We start from the raw sequence: 16079 nt of genomic DNA, 5'->3' as shown, positions 1-16079 counted from the left end.
GTGCAGAAATTATTCACGCATTAGGTGAAGAATCCTCTTCCCTTTCCGCTTGCTCTCCCTTGGATGGGAGGACAGCAGTGCATCAGGGCTGCACACCTGCACCCAAGTCGTGGTCCATATAGTGCCACTTGTTTCTCATAGCTAATTTCTCTGCTTTAGTTCCCTAAGTCTCACCATGAGGAAACAGCACTGTCCTAACCAGGGCAGTGAAGATAAGTGTGTAAATTATGATGCTATGAGACCCTCTGAAGATATTAAAAACCTGCCTAGCCATGATCCTGTACAACCGGTTCAAGGTGAACCTGCTTTAGCAGGGGAGACTGGACTAGATGATCTCCAGAGGACCTTTCAGCTTCAAAGGATAAGGGTCAGATAATAGCTCCTAGCTAGATTTTTGCCTGTGAAGGAACTAATCTATAGAGGCTATGCACAGAACAATCAACTAAAATATATATATAATTTTTTTTTACATATGGATAAAAAGTGTTCCATCTACGTAGACTGTGGATTTGCTCTGTAGCAATGTGTTAGGCCCTTAACAATAGCACAAGAGAAAGAATTGCATCTTAAATTTCTGCACTATCCTTGTAAACAGCCTTGCTATCAAATCAATAAATAAAGCCTTGTTGCCCATTATTGGAAAAGCCCAATTTCAGTAAATAGAATTGAAACACATGGTGGGGGTGGGAGGGGAAGGAAAAAAGCATTCTCCGCACCTGGAAGTTGTGATGGTCTTTGGAATGGTTCAGGTGAGAGGTTTATCAGAGAGAAGTGTTGAACTCAGTCTGTCTCTATGTGAAGCATTTTATGAAGCTTAAGTAGTTGACATGTTTCTTGTCAGCTTCAATCTCTTCTCTTTCTTTTCCCATCAGGAGGCCAAGAAGACTGCATCCTTTCTTATGAACCTGTTACAAGACAGGAAAGTGAGTTTCATCTGCTTTTCTATCACTGTTTCTTATATATTTCATGTCACAGTTTAGGGGCCAGTAGAGCAGTAAGCCTTGCAGTGCCAGTCCCAGATTTCTCTGAGACTTCTTTTTCTTGGACACTCAGTCTATCATATACAAAATAATGATAGAAGGGTCTTCCTTGGAAGCCCTCACTGCCTAACATTCCCAGTGCTCTCCCCAGTACGCTCTCATTGGCGGCTTTACTAATGCATGCCATAATCAGTCTACAAAGTATTGATGCAGATTTTCTAGATTTACTGCAATATTGCTACATGAAAAGCCTTTATGATTTCACTTTTCATGTGATATGTGCCACTAGCCAGTGTAGATGAACCTATGGGAAGGCAGTTGAAACTGGGAGTGCACCCACCTGATTAAATGGGGGATGCACTCATATAACTGCAGAAGAAATAAATGCTGCAAGAGCCTTTCCATGCCCAATGGAAGAGTCCATCTGTAAGCCTTTGGGAGTGGCCTTGTTGAGTGATGGCAAATACAAATTCTTCCACATAGTCATTTGCCTGTGTGCATGGACCATCACAGAGCTCTGCAGTGGTACTAATTCCATTTCCTTATTCACATCAATACATAGAACATTCATCAATAAAATGTCCACCTACGTTTTCACTTCATACATAAAGACAACAGCTCTGGTTAGTGCATGTTTGGGTAAATTTATTTATTATTGCCAGTAAGTTCATCAAAATGTGCCTCTGTTTTTGTTGTTCAGTTAATTACACCAGGCCGGTTATTATTCTGGGTCCTATGAAAGATCGGATCAATGATGATTTGATATCTGAATTCCCTGATAAGTTTGGGTCATGTGTACCACGTAAGTATGATTTTACTCCTAGTTCTGCAGCTGAGTGAACTGTATCCCTTGGTGCCACACATTAAGTAAATTTCTGTTAAAACAGTACCTATAAATTATATATAGTTGAGCTTTTTAGAGGTTGCTTTTCCATCAGACAGAAAAGGGGAAATGAACAAATTAATTTTAAAAAAAAAAGTTTTGAAGGTCTGGAAAATATTTCTCAAAATAACTGTCTCAAAAGCTCTAGAACTTTTTTAAACAAGGAACCTTCTAGTTACAAACTGTTTAGTAATCAATAAATCCATGGTTTCTTAACTAAGATATAAATTTGAAATAGTGGTAAAATTTAAAATGTTTTGGCTCAATTGTGCCCACCTACAGCATCCACCTATAAAATACAGAATAATCTGTGATTTGTGTGAGATATAGATTGTTGAATCTAAAAGCAATGTTGGACCCAAAAATAAATAGAGCGTTTGTGTCAAGATCATTAGAAATCGCTGTCTATTTCAGGCCATGATTGCAGTTGTACTTCATTTTAAACTGTTGGGTCTGCAAAAATACTAACTTAAAACTGCCAGAGGTGAGAACAGCGTCAGGTTTATATATAAGGAGAAATTGAATTGATGAGATTACAATTCATTTTGTTACTGTAATAACATAAGATTTACAATCTGGAAAGTATTTTATATTTGAGGTTTGTGTGTGATACAGCTCAAAAAAGTGGAATTCTGGTAAAACCTAATATTATTTTAGACTGTATTAGTTGGAAGTAAACATCAGGAGGTATTACTACAAAAAGACAGCTCTATTGTCATAACTCCATTGAAAACAATATGTAGTAGCCAAAGATCTGCTCTCAGATGTGTAGTGTCTCCACTTGGAGCAGACCCAGCATTGCCCACTGAGCAACCCTTCATTGCTGCGTTTTTTGCATTAAATGTTTCTGCAGACTTCTTTATCTTCTGTCTTTTGTTCCATGCAGATACCACACGGCCAAAGCGTGACTATGAAGTGGATGGAAGAGATTACCATTTTGTCATTTCAAGAGAACAAATGGAAAAAGATATCCAAGAGCACAAATTTATAGAAGCTGGGCAGTACAATGATAATTTATATGGAACTAGTGTCCAGTCTGTGAGATTCGTGGCAGAAAGGGTAGGTTGACACTGGGTTTATTGCATATGCAACATGATCTGCTTTGTTTATGTGTTGTGTCCCAGACATGATTCTCTGCCAAAAAATAGAAAGTATCTGTGAAACAGCATCCTGATATTTGTAGTCTTTATAATGACTCCACAAGCGGGGTCTCTGACTTTGACTGACCTCCCCCTTGACACCTTCCATACTTGGTTGTAGTGCCATGTATTCAGTGTTCTAACACAGTACCTCAAGGACACCCCAAAACAGGATTTTCTCTTCCCTCTGTAAGACAGGTAAACTTATCTCACTTTCACAGAGGCAGAGGAATGAACCACAGAAAGATTAATTATTTGTCTCAGGTGACAGAGGTAGTCTGACATAAACAAGAACTTATTTAATCAGTCCAAAGATAGACATCCTATTGCTTTTATGAACTGGTTTTCCACATCTCAAGAAAATCCTCCTGCCCCTGCAAATTTCATCCCAGTAAAAAATAAACCCCAAGTTTGTTCCCGTATCACCAGTGTATATTTTATATTAACACCAATACAAAGGAAAGAACACAAAGTAGTAAAGTACATGTCCTGGGCTCCCTCTTTCCCTGCTGTGCCTGTAATGGCCCCATTCCAGGGCACTGCATTGCAGAATTGCTTCCTGTCTTTTGGCTGATCTGCAGCAAACTCTGCAAAAATAAACACATTGTCATCTGCTTCCAACAGGGCAAGCACTGTATACTTGATGTGTCAGGAAATGCTATCAAACGACTACAAGTTGCACAACTCTATCCCATCGCTATCTTCATTAAGCCTAAATCATGGGAGCCTCTGATGTGAGTATAAACTTCTTCAAGCATTTTATTTTTCAGGGTACAGTCTCAAGTGGCACCACATAATCTTGAGTCTACATTTCACCTGTTCTCTATAATTAGTAATATCAAGAGGAAGTGGAAACTGTGGAGACTCATCCTCACAGCCTGTCATCCACTGTATCCTGGCTTCTCAAGGAACAAGCCAGAGGTGCCTTTCGACTTTTCAGACTGAGACATGTGGGCTTACGTGTTGGGCCATGAAGGACTCTGCCAGTGCTCAGTGTACTTGCTCCAACCTGTGCAGCAAGTTCACCAAGGCCTTGTGCAGCTTGGCTTGTCCCATCCAGCCTTGGGTGCTCCTGGGCTGTAGAGTCTGGACAGGGGCACAGACTGGAGGGTTAAACCTGTACCACATTTGAGGTGTGTGCCTCTTCATCAGCCCTTCATTTGGCCTGAAGGTCTGTAAGAGATTAGGCATGGAACCATGGGACTGGAGAGGGACAAACATAACACTTAAAAAAATGAAATAAAAAGCACCAACTTCATGCTGTCAAGGCTGATCGAGGTGACATGGACTTTGAGTATAAGATTAAAACTCAATATAAGATCAGTAAGATGAAATTCAGAATAAAGGAGAGAAAATTAAAGGCATGAGTACAAACAGGGAATAATTAAGCTATAGCACTGCAGAAAAGCATCTGGCAGTTGGGGTGGATTACACAGGAATATGAATGGAGGGGTAATATGGTTGCAAAAAAGAAAACTGCCACTGTGGGCTGCATTCATATCAGTGTTGGGTAAGGACACAATAGGCAGCTAGGTTCCTTTACTGGGTATGGATGAGGCCTCAGCTGGAGTGCTGGCCTGGTTCTGAATTCCACCCTGCTGATGGAGGAGGAATGAGAAGACTGAGGAGGAAATATGAAATTTATCTTCAGAGCAGTTAAAGCTCAGGATAAAATACATTGTTTTCAAGTGGTTTTCATGTACACTTAAGGTACTGCAAGAGCCATCAGCTTAATTTGCTGTGATAGGAATGAAATTTTGAACTCTGTGCCTTCCTCTCACCCAAGGCTCTGCAAATGCCAGGTAATGCCATAGGTATGTGTTTCACAGGTAAAATGTGGGCACCCACCCTCCTGTGAGAGATCCATGTCTGGTAATGGTAACTGTGTGCCCACAGCCATTGGTCACAGAGCCAGAGAATGGCAACACGACCCAGCCTGTGAATGTGAATTCTCCATGGCCCTGCCTTTTGGCAATGAGGTTGTTGCATGTCCGGTCACGTTACAGGGAATGATGCACAGTATGGGGTCCTGACATAGCCCCATCCTGACCAAAGCCATCTTGGGTTGGATGACTTCGTGACGTTTCTTCCAGGCCTACAATTCAATTGCATTCTGATTTTGATTCTGTATAGAAGAAGAGTCATCTGATAGTCTACCTTTTACATAGATCTTAATGTACAGTTTTCCTATTCATAAAACATTTAAAATAAATAAATAAAAGTGGCCCTTACTCTAGAAAGTATATCAGGCAGAACCAGAAAAGTGGCAATAATATAAAGGCTTCACTGATTTGATGTTAGAACTGCAAATTCTTGAACAGATTGACTGAATGGTGTTATGAAGATGCAAAATATTATGGCAATCATCCTGTTATTGAACCAAAGCAATGCTGATATTTCACTTAGAGCAATAAAACAAGTATATTGCTCAAGAAATGACTAGGCATGGCACTTAGTGCTATGGTCTATTTGACAAAGTGTGTGATCAATCAAAGGGTGTACATGATGATCTTGTAGATCTTTTCCAACATAAATGATTCTATGATTCTGTGATTCGGTCTTTCTTATGTATGTAGCTACTGCAACACCAAACATTATAAGTTTATCTGCCATAACTATTACTCCTGTTCATACAAATGAGTTAAAAGTTACTGTAGTAGCAAAGTCAAAACATAAAAGACAAAAAATTGCTTAGTATAAGTTGCAGAGAAACAATGAGAAAATATTTATCTTTCAGCAAAATTAGCACTTAAAGTTGTAGTCTAACTCTCATTTGTGTATATGCTCCTTTGCACCCATCTGACAGTGGGAGTAAGAAGAGTGAAGGGAGCATAAATTAAGCTCACTCCTGCACCTGAAACTTGGTTATTGCAAGTTTTCTGGAAATACCCCACTAACACAGCAATGGAAGACTGTAAGGGGCTATTGGATGTAAAAGCAATCAGAACACATGGCCATTGCTGTGAACAAACTGCTCCATCACCCCTCTCTCCCTCCTTCCCTTCTTTCCTCCCTTCCACTCTCCCCACCCCCACACAACTCCACCTGGTTTACTCCCAGATACATCCTTGTTGGTACCCTTCAGTCAGCCCTCCTCTAGAGGAAGGAAGACAATGTTGAGATCATGGGGATGAGAAACAGGAGTAAGGAGTAAGAGCCTGCCTGGGTGACCTTTTCACTGGGGGAGGAGGAAAACCATGGCAGATATGCCCAAAGGATCATTTTGAATTCACCAGCTGCGCAGATCCCCAGCTAGGAGATAAAAAAATAAAAGGGCCTACGGTGTGACAGCACTTTTAATTCTTCATGAAAAATGGACATCATGGTCCTCCCCGTACTCCATCCTTTCTCCTGAAGGCACAGGATGGGCAGAGGCATGAATAAAACTAGCACAGTTTTATACCCCAGGCAAATGTACAACCTGAAAGTGTAAGGAAAACTTCTACCTATTTTAAAGTACTTCCTATTATAAACACTTGTTTGTATTTGTATTTTCTCTTCTGCTATGCAAAGATCTTGAGGAAGACTTCTCAGAATTTTACCAGAAATAGATGTGGAAGGAGGAGGATGTTGTTAGCACTACAATATTGGCTGAGTGTCCTTAAGATGAAAATTTTAAGTTTGGCTAAGAATTTGCAATGGTATGTCCCACTTCAAGGCAGAGTTTTGGTTCAGTCACACAAAGAGATGTTTAAACAGATGTCACTGATGAGAAGTCCACCTGAACTCAATCAGATAGCAATCTTTCCAGTTAATAGAATTAGTATTATTACTAATTTAGTAGGACAACACACAGATTGGCAAATGTTCAAACCTATTTATATAATCAAAAGTACTTTAATAAATTTTTAAAGAAATCCTTCATGCCTTCATTTTATAAACCCGCTTTCTCCGTTACTTTAGAACTTCCAGAGTAAATTTTCTAAGCATTGTTCTTAGCTGTATGGTTAGTTATATAGGTAGGCAGCTCTAAGCCATTTCTAGAAATACATTTTTGCATCCTAGACTTCTTCCAGGGTGTTTTTCAGAAGCCAGGTGGGAGTTAGCTGTAGCAAATTCATACTGTTGTGCACTTCATAGATCATTTTTTTGTGCACCATAATGCACATAATTTCCTACATGCATCACCCATGTCATACTGTATACAGTCCATTACCATATAATCATATGATTCAGTGCAAGGCATTAAATCAGATTTATGTAGAACACAAGATGCTCCCTTCTCTTGCTTTCCTAGTTGCCTGAGAAAATCTCCATCACATTTTAAGAAAAATTGATCCATGCTGGGAAAAAATGCTAGAACAAGGAAACTCTATTTATTATTGATAATTAATTTGGACATCTGCAGGCATATAAGTGTAAGGCAGGGAATGAGTACAAGCTTGATTCATTGAAAGTATACAGTGGTATTAAAAGTTGACCAGGTACAGGCAAGACAACTAATTTCTTAAAGTTATTAAATAATGTTTTCCATTGAAACTGAAATGCTCCAACAAATAACAAAACACTGAGAAAACCAGAATATTACTGACTGTATATAGTTTTATATTATTGGTACTCACTAAGCTGTCTGTAGAACCTTGTTCAGCTGGGACAGCCAGCTAAGTCTGGGAGATAGAGAAGTTCCTGAAGGAGCTTCAGCTCTGGAGGCAGAAGTACTGAATGCTCAGACTATGGGACACCCTGGAGCCCAAACTTACCTATGGGTTCCTGATGCCTCAAGTCTATTTAAGTTAGTGACTACCAGATTCAGGCATTGTATTTTGTTTGGTAATGAAAAGTACTGAACCCCAGACAAAAACTTAGTGGATAAACATGAAATGGGAAATAGTCTGAAAAAGTCGTTTTATGTTACACAAGAATGAAATTAAATTGAAAATATGAAACTGTCCATGAATTGATGGAATTTTACTGGTTGTTTCTTGCATCAGTCTTAATCCATCTGTGATTTAGGTGAACATGTCTTTTGGAAAACTGTTCTGGAAAGAATCTAAATTTTTTGATGAATTCGTTTGTGTTTCTAGGGAAATGAATAAACGTCTTACAGAGGAGCAAGCAAAGAAAACCTACGATCGAGCAATTAAATTAGAACAAGAATTTGGAGAATATTTCACAGGTATGATTTTATTAATACCATTCTTTTCCCAAGATATAGTCTTTTATTGCAAAACAATTGCATGAGCTATGTCTCTGGCCTAGAGTACCTATCAGTATAGTGTGCCCAGAGTAAAAACTTCTGGCTTGAAATTGTTCTTTCCTTGACATTCAAAAGCAGTTGAGGCACTTGACTCCTCAAAAACATGTGGCTATGGCACTTGAGGTCATGGTTTAATGGTGAACATGGTAGTGGTGCTGAGTTGTATTCAATGACCTTAAATGTCTTTTCCAACCTTCACAATTCTATGATTCTATGAATTTGATTCCTTTCCTGACCCAAAACTGCTAGTATTACAGTCAGAAGAAATGTTGCATCATTGCATTTGTACAGATCAAAGAACTCCTCACTGGTTCAAGACAAGAACTCAAGTTATGGGTCACAGCAGGGAAAGAGAAGGGTATCTTCTTCCTGATCTGAAAAATACCCAAGATTTAGGACCTGTTCTTTTAAGACCTGCATTTCCTTTGGGCGGGTTTAGAAAGCTTCCTTCTCAGAGGACTGGTATTTGTGAATAACCATCAGAAGCTCTCAGTTGTCCCTCCACATGCTGATAGTGTACATATTCTATACTGCAGTTCCAGATTTCTGGGAGGACGACACAGAATAAAGGAGCAAAACACTGTATTTTGATGTTGATGATGCTTCACCACCTGTCCACTTGGGCCTGATCTAGTTAACTTCTGCAGATGAGAATTAATTTATTATAATCAAGTCAGTAAAAGAAGAGGTTGTGAATCTGCTCCTGCCCACTGCTGAAGTAGCTTCTAAATAAATTGAAATGTAAGCCTTGACTTACAAGAGTGGGAAGCTGCCCTCCCCTAGCACAGAACTGCCAGTTCTCTGAACTAACATTCTCAGTACAAACAGTGAGATTGGTCTCAGTCATAGACAGGTTCCATTGATTTGAACTTAATTGTCAGTTGCAGGGCTATGACTTCTCTGTAACTGACATCACAGTGTGCCAGTATTCCTTCCCATTCTGTTAGTATCTATGAGTATGCTGAAAATCTGCTGACACTGGATGCTGTATCTATCAACTAAAAGAAGTATTGATATGTTTTCTCTACTGCAGCTATTGTCCAAGGAGATAGCTTAGAAGATATATATAATCAATGCAAACTTGTAATTGAAGAACAATCTGGGCCTTTCATCTGGATTCCTTCAAAGGAAAAATTATAAATTAGCCACTACACCTCTGATTACGACGGGAGAATATTTAGAAGAAAACTATATTATACTATTTGGAGGCTTTCCTGTTTTTGTTGCATTTATGTTCTTTGCAGTCAATGTGAATTTTGATGAATGTACAACACAAAGTGTTTGAAGCCATGAAGGACACTGATGGGTCAAAGGGTAGGAACAAAAAGACTTCTACCATATAAAGCAAATCTGTTGTGTGCTCAGAGCACCAGTTGTAGGTATAAACTTTTGACACGAAGACCCTCTGTCAAGGGGAGCTAGCCACCTCCTGTGCCCATGCGGACATTTTGAGCAATTTCAATGGCTGAGCTCAGTGTTTTGATTGCTTTAAAGAGAAGTTCCCAGCTCTTGAACCTCATATAGGGCTTGATCCTGCAAGGCGCTCAGCACTTGACCCCAATTCCTACACATGAGTAGCCTGTTGACTTGGAGGCACTTGTGTTCCTTCCCTATGCCGTTCAGTCCCATCAATTCCAGTAGGACTATTCATGTGCTCCAACCTAAGCACAGGCTTAAGCATTTTGCTAGATCAGGGCCACATGCACCTTGCAAAATCAAGCTCAGAGTACTTGGTCCACTTCCTACTGAGGTCACTGTTAGGACTCGCTGTGACTTGACTGGGAAGTGAGTCCAGTTCTAAGCTTGTCATTGCATATTTGTAGTTGGTACACCTCGACTTTGGTAACTATGCACATCTTTTGATTTCTGAAACCAAGTCAAGCATTTCTTTTTTTCCCCTTCAGAAACACTATTGCATCAGGAACTAATAACAATATGGTTTATTTTAATGGTGTTTGAGGGTGGGAGAGGATGAAAGCATTTCACATCATACACACGTGCACACAAACATTCCCATGTGGACACACATGTATGAGGATTCACAGCACCTATGTTGACAAGGAGGGATACAACTGGGAAAAGCTTTAAAATTTTTGATTGTCTATTTTATCATTTATATTGATAGAAGGCACTTAAAGATGGAATAATTTATAAAAATAAAAATATATTGATGTATAGAAACTAATTTCTATAGGTAAAAATGTTTTTGTGAAGCTATTTTGTAAAGATTAATTAATTGAAAGATTAAATATTTACACCCTTGTGCGACTGTAAAATGTAAAGAGGACCATCAAGCTGCATTATCCCTTTTCCATAAGAGATTCTCTATTATTAATGACAAGCAAGATAATCCCTTAAATTGTAGTTGTCATTTTGTTTTTCTTTCAATTTAAACCTCTCCCTAGCCTCTATTTAATCATCATGAACTCCTGTGGAGAGATCTCTTGAACTGGCTGCCCTGTAGGACTTTTCTGAACACAAAAGGATAATGCATCTTCAAATTGAAATGGAAGACTATTTAGAAGCAAAATGTCTGTGCTAAAATGCAGTTAATAATGTCTCTCTTGGGAAGGAGGCACCCTTCACCCCCAAATGTTTTATGATTCTTCCTGCTTCTTTCAAGGAGTTAACAAAAGTATTTGATCTTTCCTCTCTTTGCAGGCAGGTCACCAACTAACCTATATCTTCATTCATTTCACAGTCAACAAGGGTCTTAAAAGCCAAAACTGAGGCAATGGACATTTGTGAGGGATTTGGGGAAAGTCTGTGGAATTGCAGTTTGGGGTGCATGGAAGGGGAGAAGAAGGTATTATTTTCTTGTTTCACACTGCCCTTCCTCTCTATTGGATGTCATTCTTCACTCTGACTCACAAGGGGACAACTGCAACAGATGCTATGACAGTAAACTGAATTGTCTTTGCTGCTGCTGGACCATGTTGTCTATAAAACCCATACTCCTGCCTGCTGCATTGCAGGAGTGCACTGCCTGTAGCTGGTGGCTACAGTAACCCTAATGCTTAAGGATGCTATAAGGGCAAATGCTAGATAGACTCCTCTGTTACTTGTCTATTTGAAGCTTACATTTCTACGCCCTGTCGAGCTGACAGGTGTACCCAGCCAACCTCCGCGGACAGCGCGATGAGCTGGATGTTTGCAAAAGCCACCAGCAGTGCCAGGGTTAAAAACACGGGCATTTTAGTGGCCCTGAGGGCTTACTGCCCAACTATGGTTAACTTTGAGAAGTTCACACTTCTGTAACTATTAATTTTCTTGCCTGGTCAGCGCAGATTTATAAACAAGGGTTTCAGTTATGTCTCCAGAAGAGCTTTGTAACGGGAAGGGCTAGAAACACTTTTTAAATTATTTTTACAAAATATAAATTAGTGAATGCTTTGATTTTGGATAATTCTGCAGAAATCCACAGAGTGACCCCAGATCTTTGGAAGCCATGAATTTTTCCATGCTGGCAAAATACTATTGCCCCAGGTTGGGAAACAGCCCACCAGACCTGAAAAAGCAACTATCCTAAAGCAGGAACTTCATTCTAACTCTCAGCTCTGTTTTAAGCAATCAATCACATCTGCTTCTTTGTTTCTTAGTTCAGCATGCAGCCTTTTATGGTACTATCCTACTAGTAACCGTTTTGCTTTGTCATGTGCTGTGCTTTACAGTGAACAGTAACACTACGGCTGAGTACAATCAATTTTTCCATCAGTCCTTGGTTACTGTAGTAACATTATTTATTTTTCCCTGTCTGTTGTTTGTGCTTCCAATTTAGAGTTGACATTGCACTTCTTTTTTTCTTTTTTTTTTTAAATAAAACATATTTAAAAACAAACCGTGAGGAGAAACAGTGAGAGGTCTTATTTCCCTTAGGACTTGTACTCCCATTTGTTTTGTGCGTTGATGTTTTGCGTTTCATGTTTCAGCATCCTCAGAGCTGCGGTCCATTTTTGCATTGCAGCTGTTCAGATCATACTGGGTGGTAGTGGGAGGAGGAAGAGAAACATAAGACTCTGCAAAATTACATCTGGTGCAAAAAAAAAAGTTTGAAATTCACAACCCAAAGGAATTGGCACATGAGTCCATATTGGTGCTAACACAGCTTAGCATCATCAGATTCCCTTTCTGTCCATGTCAAAGACTTAGGAGCATCTAAACATGAGACAAATGCAAATGCTGGACCCTTTAGGAAAAGTGCCAGATCACACCCCTGGTGCTATATCTCATGTTCTGGCACAGTGTGTAGCACCATAGGGTCTAAGCAGAATCAAAATTATCACAGATTTTTGTCCACCCATGAATGATCACGATGACATCTCGATAGCTTTTTGCAGATGTGCAATATTACAACCTAATTATTTTTCCTGACCACAAAAAATAAAAATATCTTCCATGCACTGACTCTTTGAGAGCTTGCTAACAGGGCTCAGAGAAATGGCACTCTTCACTGGTCTTGGGTCTGACTATCAACCAGTGAAAGAGCCTCTTTCTTGCTTAATCCCCTTCCTACAGAGGTGCCCTGTCCATGCTAGCGCTTTGTATTTCTTTGGTAGTAAAGGCTATTTCTAGATCAATATTCTGTGATGTAATTGTGTTTGTAGCTAGCATGGTTTGATGCTCTGGTGTGGATAGGGTCCTAGGAACCACTGCATGAAAGTCAAGGATAAGAAATCTCTCCGTTGCACTGAAATGCCAAATCCTCATCCTGGAGAGTAGTGTGGAACCTGAGCTAATAACCACTACGAGCCAGCAACAGTGTCCTAGGTATACAACATTCCCCTACCTACTTACATTAGTTCTCAACAGAGAAATTGTTGGTGTTACACCTCCACTGTTAGTTGCTCAGTCAAGTTGTAGTAATTTTTTTATTTTCCTATATTTTATATTTTCTTTTTCAAATTGTATCCCTGACCAGAGGGTTCAGTGAGTAACAACACACGAGGATATTTGTAGGAAAAATAGTGTTCATGAAAAAAGTCTCAGTCTTCTTTTTTACCTGCAGATTTAAAGCCATAATATCTGCCATGCTCACAGAAAGTGATCTTTTATCCTTCACAGCTTTTAATCTCAATATTTTCCCTCTTGAACATTTTGTCTGCCTTGTTATGCATGTGGTTCACTGTGCACAGCATCCAAGTGCTCAAGCCCATGCCTTGGTGGAATAAACTTATTTTTCTATTCCATTAAAAATCAAACATCTTGTCAATTAGTTCAGAAATAAGACTGAGATCATTATTGTGTTAGAAAAACTGTTCCCGTTCTAGGGCACAAATTGACATCAAAGCTAACAGCAAGTAACATCTAAAATCTATTCAGCCTACATCCTCAGCTGGTGTAAACTCAGTCACTCCTCTGATTTCAGTGGAGTCCATCCCGTTTATACCATCTGAAGCTAAACATCCATCCTCCTCATTACACTGATTTTTTTAGCATTGCTGTAAAACACCAAGGCCACCTGATTAAACAGCAGCTCAACATTTTCCTCTTTATTTACTGCTTATTTTACTGTAGCACTCAGAGGGCCACATTGTGGACCAAGATACTTTTGAGGTAGGTGCTGTGAAATTGCTGAACAAAAAGACACTCCATGCAGAAGGCTTTGCAGAAGGCTTCAGCCCCACTGACGTCTCACCCAGAGCAATAGGAACCACCACCTCATTGGCCCTTTTGAGACTCTGTCTTTAAGTTGAAGAGCACGAGAGATGATCCCTCATCTCTCACATCACATTAGAAGCTTACAGCTGTGACCTACAGCCCAGGCAACCTTCCCTGATGTAAAACAGTGTTTCTGAGGATGGGCAGTAGCCAGCACCCCAGGCAAGATTATTTCGGGAAAAAAGCATTAGAAAAACTAAAAAGAAAAAAAAAAAAAGGAAAAAAAAAGTGAAAAAAAGGCAACACTGTTGGCTCTTAGTGGGATAGCAACCTTTAAATTTCTGGATTTGTGCTCCTAAATTTGAATTGGCCAGTTTGAATTTCTGAATGTAGCAGCCTGTACTCACCAAGCTGCTCCATCTGGCACACTGGCCAGCGTGCGTCTCCTAAGCAGGATGTTTCTCAGTCCAGCTGTAGTGTGGGGTACTCAGAATCTGAACTGGAGTTTACAAAACACCCTGTCCAGCTTACACTCCTGTTATGTGTAAATACTCTGCGCATCCATTCCATATGTGTAAAGAATAAAGCACACACAATTATAAAAATTAAGCTGTATATTTCATACTAGCTGTGTCCTTGCTTATTTATTCCGGTCCAAGCTCTCAGTTGTGGTTCAGTTGTAAATGCTTGATAGAGTGTTTATAAATATGTCATGAATTTTATTATAAAATATTAATATTAAAGCATTTTTACACTTTATAGCAAATGGATTCTTCACAAGGCATAATTTGTCTTCTTTTCTTGAAGCAGAATAGTAAAAGAGAAATATTATACTTTTAGTATATCTTGAGACACTATGACAACTATCCCACAAGACAGACAGAAGTCTGGAATTTGGATGATGGTTTCAAAAATTACTGAGAATACAGTAATTATTTTCTTTCTTGCACTTTTTTTTTCTTTTGGACTTCACATTGATGTGGAAGCTGCCACCAAGAAGATTCACTCTGGTGAAGTACAGCCACTTTCTCCTTACCACACTTGTGCTGTGCATTGGGTATCATCAGCATGTTGGTGAATAATTATCAGAATTTTTTGTATAATTAAATCATTGTTCCATGTTTATGACATCACTGCACAGCCATAGGGATAAGGACTGTAATAATTATATGCTTGTGAGCAGCTAAGTGGAGCGTAAACTCAGTTGTGCTATGGGATCCCAATAGCTCAAGAACCTTGAGGTTTGACTATTCCAGGAATGTCTTTACAGATGGCTTGTGGGCTCCAGGGAGGCCATGTGAACATTTTCAGATCCTGGCAGAGGCAGGAACATGACAGGGACACTGCTTTTGACACGCAGATGGTGCTATATTCAGTCTGCAGAAGACCATAGAGCCTCCATATGGCTGTGGGACCCAGTGCTGACACTACAGAGCGAAAAACGCTGTCCACAGAGTTTTAGATGCATAATCATAAGGATGGTTAATTGTCTAAATATTGATTGTAACACTTTAGATTCCTCCAGTAGATTCAGCAGAGGGAGAGGATTCAACAGTTGACATTGACATAGAGATGAGCACAACTTAGGGGGAAAAAGTTAGAAAGTTATTTTTGATATGCCAGCCTGTTTACTGAGAGATTTTTCAGATCAGTGTTACTGGTCCAGCAATGCTAGCAACTACATGAAGTTGCTTTCCTGAGCAGCTCTTAAAAAGCTCTCACTGGGAGTGGTCATCATTACAGAGCAGGGTCTCTTACTAAAATACTTTCTTTATCCTATCTCTAGGCCAGCCTCAGCTAACTCCCCAGACTATATTCTGCAGAAGCAAGAGAGACTTAGAAAATAATCTTGATAAAGTGCTCTGGAGACACAAAATACCTAAAATTACAGGAAGCTGAACATACTGTGACAGTCAATTCAGGCATTGGTGGCAAATCTTTCCAGCCTGTTGCCTTGGCCAGGTATAGAGTATGTCCTGAATGGTCATCTCTTTTGTCCCACTGCCTTTTAATGGACCCTTCACATAGCCAGCCAAATATCTGGACTCAGCTGTCCAATCACAGCCCGTGGCTTGAAAGATACTATGTCCCAATTTGGAGGATTGTTTGGCACCAGAACTACAAGATAAGTGAGCAGCACTTCTGTGTGCAGATACCTCCAAGGTGCCTCATCCATTTTAAGGAAGTCATTTCACAGTTAGTTTCAGAAGAATTTAGGTGTCTATCTGGCATAAGCAAGTTATTCATTTCACTATAATCACAGAAATTTACAGCTGGCACAA

General features: G+C 39.6%; 1 protein-coding gene across 23 annotated transcripts in view; it reads left to right on the top strand.

Annotated features, from left to right (window-relative positions):
- The window catches only part of DLG2 (discs large MAGUK scaffold protein 2), a 1023852-nt gene extending 1009285 nt beyond the window's left edge, over window positions 1-14567 (top strand). For all 23 annotated transcript variants that reach the window (XM_071556365.1, XM_071556356.1, XM_071556345.1 and 20 more), the window contains 6 exons: window positions 873-923; window positions 1681-1782; window positions 2750-2922; window positions 3627-3736; window positions 8027-8118; window positions 9233-14567. In XM_071556365.1, the coding sequence (XP_071412466.1) occupies window positions 873-923; window positions 1681-1782; window positions 2750-2922; window positions 3627-3736; window positions 8027-8118; window positions 9233-9339 (635 nt within the window). In that variant the 3' untranslated portion in view covers window positions 9340-14567. The remainder of the gene's footprint in view (window positions 1-872; window positions 924-1680; window positions 1783-2749; window positions 2923-3626; window positions 3737-8026; window positions 8119-9232) is intronic.
- Window positions 14568-16079: the final 1512 nt, after the last annotated feature.

This window comes from Pithys albifrons, chromosome 1, assembly GCF_047495875.1.
Source record: "Pithys albifrons albifrons isolate INPA30051 chromosome 1, PitAlb_v1, whole genome shotgun sequence".
Classification (NCBI taxonomy): Eukaryota; Metazoa; Chordata; class Aves; order Passeriformes; family Thamnophilidae; genus Pithys; species Pithys albifrons.
The sequence above is the reverse complement of the archived record's forward strand: the minus strand, read 5'-3'. Positions and strand labels throughout refer to the sequence as shown.